At 37.6% G+C, this 13,989-nt stretch overlaps 1 protein-coding gene across 19 annotated transcripts in view; it reads right to left on the reverse strand.

Moving 5' to 3' along the window:
• THOC2 (THO complex subunit 2) overlaps positions 1-13,295 on the reverse strand; it is a 110,325-nt gene extending 97,030 nt beyond the window's left edge. For all 19 annotated transcript variants that reach the window (XR_014258892.1, XM_082446796.1, XM_082446793.1 and 16 more), the window contains exon 1: positions 13,179-13,295. Coding sequence is in view for 18 of the 19 variants with exons in the window: in XM_082446796.1 (XP_082302922.1) it covers positions 13,179-13,249 (71 nt within the window). In the remaining variant the exon portion in view is untranslated. The remainder of the gene's footprint in view (positions 1-13,178) is intronic.
• Positions 13,296-13,989: the final 694 nt, after the last annotated feature.

Consider the following 13,989-nt stretch of genomic DNA (forward strand, 5'->3'; position numbering starts at 1 on the left):
GACCAATATCACTGATGAATATAGATGCAAAAATCCTCAACAAAATACTAGCAAACAGAATCCAACAACACATTAAAAGGATCATACACCATGATCAAGTGGGATTTATCCCAGGGATGCAAGGATTCTTCAATATACGCAAATCAATCAATGTGATACACCATATTAACAAATTGAAGAATAAAAACCATATGATCATCTCAATAGATGCAGAAAAAGCTTTTGACAAAATTCAACACCCATTTATGATAAAAACTCTCCAGAAAGTGGGCATAGAGGAAACCTACCTCAACATAATAAAGGCCATATATGACAAACCCACAGCAAACATCATTCTCAATGGTGAAAAACTGAAAGCATTTCCTCTAAGATCAGGAACGAGACAAGGATGTCCACTCTCACCACTATTATTCAACATAGTTCTGGAAGTCCTAGCCACGGCAATCAGAGAAGAAAAAGAAATAAAAGGAATACAAATTGGAAAAGAGGAAGTAAAACTGTCACTGTTTGCGGATGACATGATACTATACATAGAGAATCCTAAAACTGCCACCAGAAAACTGCTAGAGCTAATTAATGAATATGGTAAAGTTGCAGGATACAAAATTAATGCACAGAAATCTCTTGCATTCCTATACACTAATGATGAAAAATCTGAAAGAGAAATTATGGAAACACTCCCATTTACCATTGCAACAAAAAGAATAAAATACCTAGGAATAAACCTACGTAGGGAGACAAAAGACCTGTATGCAGAAAACTATAAGACACTGATGAAAGAAATTAAAGATGATACCAACAGATGGAGAGATATACCATGTTCTTGGATTGGAAGAATCAACATTGTGAAAATGAGTATACTACCCAAAGCAATCTACAGATTCAATGCAATCCCTATCAAATTACCAATGGCATTTTGTACGGAGCTAGAACAAATCATCTTAAAATTTGTATGGAGACACAAAAGACCCCGAATAGCCAAAGCAGTCTTGAGGCAAAAAAATGGAGCTGGAGGAATCAGACTCCCTGACTTCAGACTATACTACAAAGCTACAGTAATCAAGACAATATGGTACTGGCACAAAAACAGAAACATAGATCAATGGAACAAGATAGAAAGCCCAGAGATTAACCCACGCACCTATGGTCAACTAATCTATGACAAAGGAGGCAAAGATATACAATGGAGAAAAGACAGTCTCTTCAATAAGTGGTGCTGGGAAAACTGGACAGCTACATGTAAAAGAATGAAATTAGAATACTCCCTAACACCATACACAAAAATAAACTCAAAATGGATTAGAGACCTAAATATAAGACTGGACACTATAAAACTCTTAGAGGAAAACATAGGAAGAACACTCTTTGACATAAATCACAGCAAGATCTTTTTTGATCCACCTCCTAGAGTAATGGAAATAAAAACAAAAATAAACAAGTGGGACCTAATGAAACTTCAAAGCTTTTGCACAGCAAAGGAGACCATAAACAAGACAAAAAGACAACCCTCAGAATGGGAGAAAATATTTGCAAATGAATCAACGGACAAAGGATTAATCTCCAAAATATATAAACAGCTCATTCAGCTCAATATCAAAGAAACAAACACCCCAATCCAAAAATGGGCAGAAGACCTAAATAGACATTTCTCCAAAGAAGACATACAGACGGCCATGAAGCACATGAAAAGATGCTCAACATCACTAATTATTAGAGAAATGCAAATCAAAACTACAATGAGGTATCACCTCACTCCTGTTAGAATGGGCATCATCAGAAAATCTACAAACAACAAATGCTGGAGAGGGTGTGGAGAAAAGGGAACCCTCTTGCACTGTTGGTGGGAATGTAAATTGATACAGCCACTATGGAGAACAGTATGGAGGTTCCTTAAAAAACTAAAAATAGAATTACCATATGACCCAGCAATCCCACTACTGGGCATATACCCAGAGAAAACCGTAATTCAAAAAGACACATGCACCCGAATGTTCATTGCAGCACTATTTACAATAGCCAGGTCATGGAAGCAACCTAAATGCCCCTCAACAGACGAATGGATAAAGAAGATGTGGTACATATATACAATGGAATATTACTCAGCCATAAAAAGGAACGAAATTGAGTCATTTGTTGAGACGTGGATGGATCTAGAGACTGTCATACAGAGTGAAGTAAGTCAGAAAGAGAAAAACAAATATCATATATTAATGCATGTATGTGGAACCTAGAAAAATGGTACAGATGAGCCAGTTTGCAGGGCAGAAGTTGAGACACAGATGTAGAGAATGGACATATGGACACCAAGGGGGGAAAACTGCGGTGAGGTGGGGATGGTGGTGTGCTGAATTGGGCGATTGGGATTGACATGTATACACTGATGTGTACAAAATTGATGCCTAATAAGAACCTGCAGTATAAAAAAACAAACAAAACAACTAATACTAAACTTTCATTGGGTTATTTGTATGGAAATATGTTAATATAAATGTTTCAGACATTACATGAAATTTCTAAAAAAAAAAAAAAAATGTTTGCAAACCAGTCATGTATCTGATAAGGGGCTAATACCCAAAATATTTAAGAAACGTCTACATCTCAATAGCAAAAAAAAATCTGATTTAAAAATGAGCAAAGAATTTGAATAGACATTTTTCCAAAGAAGACATACCAATGGCCAATAGGTGTGTGAAAAGATGCTCAACATCACTTATCATCAGAGAAAATGCAAATCAAAACCACAATAAGGCATCACCTCACACTTGTAAGGGTGGTCATAATTTAAAAACCCCAAACAAACAAACAACAACAACAAAAAAACCAGAAATGACATCTGATAAAGGACTATTATCCAAAATATACGAATAACTCTTAAAACTCAACGATAAGAAAACAAACAACCCAATTTAAAAATGAGCAAAGACCTTAACTGACACCTCATAAAAGAAGATACACAGATGGCAAATAAGCATATGAAAAGATGTTCCACATCATATATCATCAGGGACATGGAAATTTAAACAATGAGATACCACTACACACCCATCAGAATGGCCAAAATCTGGAACACTGCCAACGACAGATGCTGGTGAGGATGTGGTGCAACGTTAACTCTCAATCATCACTGGTGGGAATGAAAAATGGTACAGACACACTGGAGCAGTTTGGTGGTTTCTTACAAAATTAAACATACTCTTACCTTACAATCCAGCAATCCCACTCTCCTTGATATTTACCAAAGGAGGTGAAAACTTATGTCCACACAAAAACCTGCACATGGATTTATAGCAGCTTTATTCATGACTGCCAAAACTTGGAAGCAACCAGGATATCCTTCAGTAGGTGAATGGATACATAAACTGGTACACTGACCCCATGGAATATTATTCAGCACTAAACAGAAATGAGCTATCAAGACATGAAAAGACATGGAGAAACCTTAAATGAACACTAATAAGTCAAAGAAGCCAATCTGAAAAAACTACATAGTATATGTTTCCAACTAAATGTCATTCTGGAAAAGGCAAAACTATGGAGACAGTAAAAAGTTCAATGGTTGCCAGGGGTTAGGGGGAAGCATGAATAGGCAGAGCACAGAGGATTTTTAGGGCAGTGAAAATACTCTGATACTATAATGATGAATACACATCATTATATCTTTGTCCAAATGCATAGAATGTACAACACCAAGAGTGAACACAGAGGTAAACTTTGAATTTAGGGCAATTATGATGTATCAATGTAGGTTCATCAGTTGTTAACAAATTTAACACTCTGGTGGGGGATGTTGATATTGGGGAGGCTGTGCATGTGCGGGGGCAGGGGGTAAGGGAAATTTCTGTACCTTCCTCTCAATTTTTCTGTGAACCTTAAAACACCTGTTTAAAGAAATTAATTCTTTAAAAACCAACAGAAAATAAGCGTTAGGGAGGATACGAAGAAACTGGAAACGCTGTGCACTGTTGGTGGGAATGTAAAATGGTAAACAGTATGGAAGTTCCTCAAAAAATTAAAAATAGAACTACCATACAATCTAGCAATCCCACTTCCAGGTATTTACTCATAAGAGTTGAAAAGAGGATATCAAAGAGGTATTTGCACTCCCATGTTCACTGCAGCATTATTCACAATAGCCAAGAGATAGAAACAACCTAAATGTCCATCAACAGATGAATACATAAAGAAAACATGGTGTATACATACAATGGAACATTACTCAGGCACAAAGAAATCCTGTCATGTACTACAACATGGATGAGTCCTGAAGATAGTATGCTAAGTCAGTCAGTCACAGAAGGATAAATATGGCATGATTCCACTTAATATGAGGTATCTAAAGTAATCAAGCTCATAGAAGCAAAAAGTAGAATTTCGGTGGTTGCCAGGGGCTAGGGGGAAAGAGAAATGGGAACTTGCTGTTCAATGGGTATAAAACTTCAGTCATGCAAGATGAAAAAGATCTAAAGATCTGTTGTACTACACTGTGCTTATCGTTAACAATACTGTACTGTACACTTAAAAATGTGTTAAGATTTATCTGATGTTATGTGTTTGTATCTACAGTAAAGAAAATGCCCTTAATGAAGTAGTGAAAATTATTAATTTTAATAAATCCTAGCCCTGAGAACATGCCTTTTTTAAAAATACGTATTTTTAATATTCTATGTGACAAATTGGAAAGTATACATAAAACATTTCTGTCACACACCAAAATATCATGGTTGTCTCCAGGAAAATCACCTATACGACTGTTTGTATTCTGAATTGAACTAGCTGCTTTTTCACAGAACACCATTTTTACTTGAAAGAACTGACAAACTATGGTTATTCGGATTTGGGTCTTTGGCAGGCATTTTCTCAAAAATGAACCAAGAGAGCCAGTCACTTCAAGGAAAACAACTGAGAGTATTTGTTGCCAATGATAAAATGTAAGGTTTCAAACAAAAATTAGAATTTTGGAAAACTTTTATCTGGCACCACGGACTTGGCTAGTTCCCAATTCATAAAAACTTTCCTGATAAGTTCAGTGATGATACTAAAGAATGTGGGGTTTTTTTTTATATTATACAATGTATTGTGTCAATATTTGGAAGTGCTGCATCATTCAGTGAACCAATATTTTCCAACTGACCAATGCATGATGTTGCAAAATAATGCATGGGTAAAAGACAGATTCCAAGTAAAAGAGAGAAAATTGGATTTCAATTTAACAAAGTACAAAAAGTACACTGATACGGTTTTGGATTTGGCATTGCAACAAACCATTAAGAAACTACCACCTGACAAATTTTGACATGATATCAAAGAATATCTACAATTATCTGAAAAGGCTACTAAAATTCTCCTCCTTTTGCCAACTATTTATGTGTGAGGCTGAACTTTCTTCATATACATCAACCACAACAATATATTGCAACCCCTACTTCACAGCACACATAAAAATCAACTCCAGTTAGGTAAGACTTAAAAAGGGAGAGCAAAATAATGTTTCCAGAAAATCATAGGATAAGTTCATTAACCTGAAAATGGAGAGAAACTAGTAAACCCAAAAAAGTACTAATCAGAAAGTAAAAGATTAATAAATTTAACTACATTAAAATGAACTTCTGCTCATCAAAAGTCACCACCGTAAGAGTGGAAGTACAAGCCTAAGAATAACAAAAGATACTTGCCACACATACAATGTAACCCACAAAGGGGACAAATACAGACTATAGAAAGAACTCCTACAAATCAATGAAAGAAATGCAAACAATCCAACAGAAAAATGAGGAAAAGATATAAAGAGGCCTTTCACAATAAACCAGAAATCCAAATGACCAATAACACAGAAAAAGACTCCTATGCTACAAATGAACGCATATGCAAAACAGACTCACAGATATAGAAAACAAACCTGTAGTTACCAAAGGGGAGAGGGACGGGGGGCAAGGGGAGGGGGAGACAACTTAGGAGTATGGGATTAACAGATACAAACTAATACATATAAAATAGATAAGCAACAATGATATACTGTATAACACAGGGAATTATAGCCATTGCCTCATAATAACCTATAAAGGAGTATAATCTGCAAAAATACTGAATCACTATGCTGTACACCCAAAACTAATATAATATTGTAAATAAACTATACTTCAATTTTAAAAATTGGGAAAAAATGCCTATGAAAATATGAGCCCCAAGAAAATAACATTAGATACATATTATATTGACCAAAATTTTACAGTCTGACAATATTAAATGTTAGCCAGGATGTGAAGGTGAACTCTCATACACTGCTGGTGGGAGTATATTTTGAAATAGTTCGGCAGTATCTAGCAGAGCTAAAGTTAATCACAATCTAGAACCTAGCCACACATACAATGTATGTATTCTACAGTTCAGTATATATCCCACAAGAACACATGCTGTGTACACCAAGATACCTGTATAAGAATGGTTCTATTGGCACTGTTGGCAGCAGCCAAAAACTCAAAACAATAAAATTGTTCATCGGTAGCCTAAGAGATAAATTGTGGTATAGTTATACAATGGAGTATCTTTTAACTATGAAAATCAAAGAACTGCAAATACTTGCAAAAATATGAATGAATCCTAAAGACATAATGTTGAGCAAAAGCAGCCAGATACAATAGAATACACCCTCTATGATTCCATTTATATGAAATTCAAGAAGAACAAACTTAAACTTATTTGGGTAGCAAAACTGTAAATAAAAACTAGAGAAAGCCATAAATGTCAGTTACCACAGGGGAGATAAAGAGGGTGCAATCAGGAAGGGGGACTGTGTTGACTAGAGCTGGATATGAGTTACATGGGTGTGCATCTTACAGTGATTCTTTAAGCTCTACATTTAGATTTTATGCACTTTTCTGTATTTTTTTAATTTCACATTTCAGAAAAAGAAATATTCTTATTACAAGCTGTACAAAGCTCTAACGAAAAAGAAGAGAACCAATGAATGCATGTGTTTCTCACTCTTTTATGTCTAGCAATGCTCTTTCCATAGTCAATAAAACAAGTAACTTTAAAACTTACAGAATATGCTTATATATCACATCTAAGGTGAAATATGATGCCACATTACAGTCATCCGCAGAGAGATTATCTACTTTGCCGATTATGCATGCCCTTGCAGTTCACCTCTCTGTGTCTTTTGATTATTTCAATACTTCATCATCAGAATGAGCAGGGTACGGTTCAATAAACTTTTCCCAGTCAACAATTCATTTGTAGGGCTCACAAAATTATTTTCAAAACCAAAGAATAAAAGTACCTTGCCACTGGAGAACAATTACTAAATTAAATCTGCATAGTTTGAAAATCTCATTTAGTTATTAGTTTTTAACCAATTCCTATTAAAAGAACAAAAAAAAAATTTTCAGAGAGCACCTTAGAAATGGTTAAATAAGCTGATTTAAGTTTGACCCCAAGCACTTTCATCTACTTCTCCTGAGAACCAGATAGGCCTTCCAATGTGTTAAGACAGTGGGTAAGCTTTTAATTTCTCAAAATAAGTTAAACCTACCACAAACTTATCTCAAATAAAAAAAATCAATCTTCATTACATTAGGCAATACAAAAATATCTGCTTCAAGACTATCATCAGAGAATATAACCTAAAAATGTCTGACACCTAGCTCCTTTTTTGTTAAGAGTAAATATATAAGAAGGTGCATCAAGGCTGCTTCAATATTTGCTATAAAGTACTGAAACAATTCCCCCTTGTGGTTCTCACTGTCCCCAGAGGTTCGTTTCCCTTTAGAATGTAGTAGCAGGAAATACTGCATCTTTGACAGAAGAATGCAAGGGAAATCAAGTAACTCATCTTTCCCTTTGTACCCAGGCCACTAAAAAGCAAGGTCAAATACTCCTTCTTACAGTGAATGTGTTTGCTTGTTCACATTTTCAATAGCTTCATTTTCTATTTGTTTTAATAAGCTTAATGCAAATGTCTTTTGTTATAATCCTTCCAGTGGGGAGGGGGGAATGTCAGTGTTCCAAATCCCACTTAATCTAATGGTACAGTCATTGTTACATAATTTTTAAAAATCATTGAAATGTAATTTCATCTTGTCAGTCACAAGGCCACAAACATATTCATTAAAGGATGCAGATGATAATGTCATCATGAACTATTAATAAGCATCTCAAAGATTTGCTCAAATTGTGTAAGGAATCACTGATGGGTTATTATGATAAGGCTTGCATAGCAGATACTTTTATTTCCCTAGTATAAAACACTTCTGCCTTAGTTGTTGGAGGAAACTAAAAACAATCACTAAGAATTTTCCCCCAATCGGTAGATTTGTCCCGGCTCTTCCCCTAAGTAATTCACTAACAGAAGTATCCTTAAGTATCCTAAGTACCTGTTTCTGAATGTTGCATGTCTTACTACACCTCTTACACAGTTTTAGTTCTCTATCCTAAATTTTAAAGGGAGGAAAACAAAACTACCTCCAACAGTTGCCCGTTTTAATGTGGTTTTTAAAATAATCAAATATTCTGCCTCGGTACAAATTCAAATGATTATTTTAGTCCTTTAATAACCTCCAAATAATTGAGTTTACCATTTTTTCCACTTTTATAACAGTTTGGTGCTACTGTGGAGATGCTATCTCAGGCCCCTGAGAACAAAGAATATACTTTCTGTCAAATATCTGTGAAACTTAAACTGAATGAAATGTCTTAAGTTCTTCCAAGAACTTAATGTTATTTTGCAAATACTCTTTAACATGAGTATTTGGCTTTCCATCTTACTTGGTCCTATTTTCCAGTAAAAAAAAGAAACACAACACAAGCCTGCACCACTTGATTATGTTCAACATCTCAAAGTTGGCTCTACATATAAAAAATTGATGTCAATCTGTGCTTCAATTAATTCTTAAAAACAAAACAACAGAAAAGGCTAAATTTTGTTAAGCAAGTGCTACCTCTGTTATCATTGATAGAAGAGAGACATAACCCGCAAAAATGAATATTGGGACATGTAGTTTTATCTTGAAAGATGCATTTAAGAAAATGAAAATATGCACTTAGGAGGAAAGGGAACAGGAAATCTTAAAAAAGACAACAGAAGTTCCTGCACACAAGTACATTAATAGCACTCACTCTACCTTAATTAAAGAATAATTTAATTTTTCTAACAAACAAAGAAAGCAGTAGCCTGGAAAAATGTCCTGATACTGCTACAACATTTTCTGAAGAATGAATTTCTCTTACCAGGGAAATAAGACCAAGACTCATGAACACAGGTCAAATGAGAAAACAAATGCCAAATGAAAAGTAAGACATAAAGAAATGGTTTCAGATAAAGCTTCAGCTGAACTTAGAGCACCTTTTGAAGAAAAAAAAAAGACTTAAATACTAACACTAAAGTTTCTTAGAATGATTATTTGCTATAAACTCCCTCCTCCAACTTCCCTCCAAAAAATTCAGGACAGACAACATTTAATGAACATCCAAATGTACTTCCATAAGTTCTGGAATATGTCAAGTCATCTAGTAGCAGAAGAAGAAAAAGAATGGCAACCAAAACATTTGGCGATTAAATTTTAAAACTTTATTATAACTACCCATAATTAATAAGGTAACACCCAACAAAAATTTCTAATTGATGTATAATTTTTTTTAAAGAAAGAATTAAGTTCTTCAAACAGACAAATAGATGATATTCAACAAATATAAGTATTTCAAAATTAAACTAAGTATTGACATGAGGCTAACATCTTCCGATTAAGAGCTTGGAATATAAATCCTCCATTAAGGTTGCTTGTGACACAAAGAAATGCTGAGCTCACTGTGTTAATCATGTCTACTAAAACCAAAATTCTCCCCTGGATCTACCAGTACATGCAAGTTTATTAGCTTAATCATGGCAAACCCTATGCTAATATGAAATCATCAAGAAACTAAAGCTCTAATTCCAAAATTAAAGTGATTAAATCCTTATCTTGCATATGCCGCAGAATTTCTAAGAGTTTGCATTAAGATGTGAAACTCTGAAGAGCAGATCTAAGTGTTACTGGAAAGGACAATTATGTTTTGGTAGTCCTCTGTCCTTTTGCTATCTCTTGGAAAAGATCATTTTAAGAGTTCTGTAATTTACCATTAAAAACGTAATCAGTATCTCTGGAAACAATAGGTTAGCTAAGTATGTGATGGACCATTCAGATAGGCAAAATATAGTTTTCCTTTTCTCCCTAGTTACTTAACAAAATTTATTCTTCAAAGCCAAGACTTTCCATCTTGATAGACAGTTGCTTTTCATGAGGCACAATTAAGAATTTGCCCTCTCAAAGTTACAAAGTATCCCACACGGTTGCATATGTTCACTATGCCGCTGAAGTTGACTACAACTCCCAGAATAGACTTACACTGCTAAGAAGAGACAGACAAGAAATGAACTAATACCTCATGAAACATATCATGCATTTTTTTAAAAAGGTAACTTTCAGTCAAGTTAAAGCTCATCTGCTAACTTATCTCATTAAAAAGGAAAAATCCACCCAAGATATAATTTTAAATACTGGTCATATCTTAAAAGCCAAATATATAAATGGATTCATTAATAATTTGGTGGCACATTATTTTTTTTAACATTTCCAGTTGCTGGTTTGTATTTTAAGAAGCTGTTTTTCAGACAAAAGAAAGTATTTTTTGTAATATATTTATAATACCATTTTTTTCTAATAAAATGAAAATGCTAACTCTATCTTTAGCAAGATACAAAAATTCCAAAGTTAGACTATATGCAACAAAGTTTTCAAAGAGGGAAAAGAGGTCCAATAAATGAAGACTAAGCACTGGATGGTGATTTGTTTGACTATTTCATACAACTAACAACTATTTAAACTATTTCATTATTGTCACACAACTCTCTTCATGTAACAGAACAGAGTTATAAAACTGACTAAACTGATCTGGATCTACTATAGTTCAAACTACATTCCACAAGCCATGCAATAACTACATAAACATAAGTCCTAATAGCAGTTTTGAAGCAGCTCTTCAAACACAGAAATTATGATGGGTAGCATGGATCATGTAAATATACATAAAGTGAATCCAAAATTCCATTTTGACTAGGTATTTCGACCTCCTACATGACTTTTTCTCCAACCCCTGCCAGTCAGAAGCCAAGCAGAATTTCCTAGCCCGAATACCACTCATTCTAAGGTGGGAGTCATAGTAAAACTGTCAAAAACAGTTAGCTGGAAGGAAGAAGCTGAGCAATCTACAGATGACAGTCTCTAAATAACTAAGTTGGCTTTAAAAGTAAACAAAACAAATGAACTGATTTATCCGTTTTGGGGGGTTATCCTAATCTAATATAGATGAAAATGATGGTTTGCTTTGGTAACTTCCCATCCTGCCTTCCCTGCACACAAGAGACTTGATAGCTATTTGTTAACTAGCACGTACAAGGATTTGGAAAATGTTCCTAACAGTTAAAAATGAATGCTTATCAAACAGACTTCTCTGTCAGTTAACAAAATAAGCTCTCTAAGCATATGCTAGAAAGGCTATGGGGGGTGGGGGGAGGACGGGGACGGGAGGGTTGAACCAAAAGAAACGTGAGACAGTCCCCACTCTTCAAGGGTCTCTCAATTCGTTAGAGTACAAGAGTATACAGGAAAGAGTCAGACTAATTAATTGCTAACCTGAGTGGTACAGACTTTAAGTGCAAAAGCTGTCCAAAGAAGTTTAAATATCTAAAGATTGGAATAATAATATTACTTTTAATAGCTATCACTTGAGTACTTACTATAAGGCAAGTGCTTTACAGGCGTTATTTAGTCTTCACAACAATGCTTTGAGTACTTATTATTCCCAATTTACTCAAGGGGAAACGGTCAAAGTGGTTAAGGAACTTACCCAAGGTCACTCGGCTAGTTAAGTGGCTAAAACTGCCGCTTACCCAGGCAATCCAATGCTAGCGCTCACACTAAGACTTCATGAAGCAGTGCAAGCGCGGCAGGGGGGTGGGGAGGGCCATATAGGCTGGCGCTATTGCACGCGCAAGATCGGGCAACGCATTCCCCGCGTGCCGTTCCAAGTAACGAAGTTTCAAAGATCCGTATCTTTCGCACCAGCAACCGTAAACTGACTACGGGGGTCGGCGCGCGACCACGGCAAAAACGGCTAACAGGAGTTAATCTCATACAGGGCTGAGCTTTAACTAATAAAGCGATTCAGAGAAAGAAATTCGCAATAAGTTATTTATTTTAAAATCTGGGGTTTATTCCGCCGCTTAAACGAATTTTCCCCCCGAAACAGGGAGAGCTGAAATTCGGGGCAAGGAAACCGCGGTTATGGCAAAACACTGTTTTCTGTATTACTGAAAGAAAAAAAAAAAAAACACCCAAGTTTTGGGACTACAGGAAACGCGTTATTCTAGGTACACGAGAACCTTGGAGAGTTGCCAAAATTAGTTACAGTCTCAGGACAAAATGGGGTTTAGGAAACATTTAATGACGAAAGTTGATTCCAACCCGAAAAGGCTCTCTAAGGTGAAAAGACGGAGCAAAGAAATGCCGGTAGGTCTTCGGGGAAAGCGGCAATCCTTGCTACACTTCGCCCACGGGCAGCGGCGCCGCGCGAGGCCGGGACAGTCCGAGAGACCGCTCCCGGGGAGGACGAGAGGTGCCAAGCGGGGTTCTTCCCGACGCCCCGGGCTTCGCGGCGGCGGGCGGAGAGGAAGGGAGGGAGTCCGGGACGGTTCGGACTTCGGGCAGAGGAGGCGCCGGGCTCCAAACTGCGGAGTCGAACGGGTGCAGAGTAAAGAAATGGGACAGATTGAAAGTCCGAACCCTCCCGGCGCGGCCCCGTAAAGAGAAAGGAGCCAAGTCAGCTCAAGCGAAGAGGGGGACAAAAAGACACGGAACGAAAGCGCAGGGACCCGTAGGAACAAAACGGGAGTTCTGCTAAGAGGCTAAAGACAAGCTCCGGCGGGCAGCGGGGCTTTCTGGGAAGTCGGGGAAGGCAGGAGGTTGGCGGCGATTACCAGCACCTCTCCTCCCCGAGTTCAAAACTCCTAGCCAACCATCCACACCCGCCACAGGGATGGGGGAGGGGACACCTCTTCCCCCCCACCATCTCCCCCCAGATATGAGAGCAAGGCTGACGCCCGAGCCCAGCCCGGCCGTGCGCCCGCCTCCAGCCCGGACACTCACAATTCGCCTCTCCCTGATTTCTCCCAGTTCTTTATCCACTCTACGGGAACCACGACAGCTGCGTCCGCCATCTTCCCCACACTAGTAGCAAAAGCCCGGATGTGTAGCACGCGAGCGAGGGGTCAAAGGGGAGCACCGCCCACGGGGAATGCCGGGAGCCGCGAGTTCGGTTTTCGATTTCCCGCCCCACTTTCCACCCCACCCTGCGGAAGCCCGAGGCCCTGTCGCCAACCAAGTGGCTGGGACCCGTGGGTCCCGTCGCAGAGTGACTACGCCGCCCGACCCCTCTGCAAACCTTGCCCCCCCTTCCCTTTAGAACAGGAAAAATGCCATCCCCAGGCCAACTCGTAGCCTTTATCTTCTTCCGTAGCATCTACTCCAGACCACTAATTCAAAACTGTGTTTTTTAAAGCACCTAATATGTGCTAGACACTGGGGACAGAGAAATAATAAGCCATGATGCCTACCCTCAACGAGCTCAGTCCGTGGGGAAGACAAACATATAAGCAGATCAATTACAATACACCCCGCTAACAGCTGGGATCAAAGAAATTAATTGGGGAAGAGGCAGCCGATTACTATGTGCCAGGCATTCTGCCAATCCGAAGGATACAATCTTAGGAGAAAGATAAATCGGCCCTGGGAAACACTTGCAACCATCAGGGCTGACAGCTACCGTGTCTGCGGCTGTCATTGTAACCTTAGGCAAAACTAGGGGGCGCAAGTACGAAGAGAAACGAGTTGTTTACATTACATAGTCTCAAAGTATCTCCCGACGAGATACTTAATATTTCAAAGAGCGAAATAGAAA

Source organism: Balaenoptera physalus (assembly GCF_965194825.1).
Source record: "Balaenoptera physalus genome assembly, chromosome: X".
NCBI classification, from domain to species: Eukaryota; Metazoa; Chordata; class Mammalia; order Artiodactyla; family Balaenopteridae; genus Balaenoptera; species Balaenoptera physalus.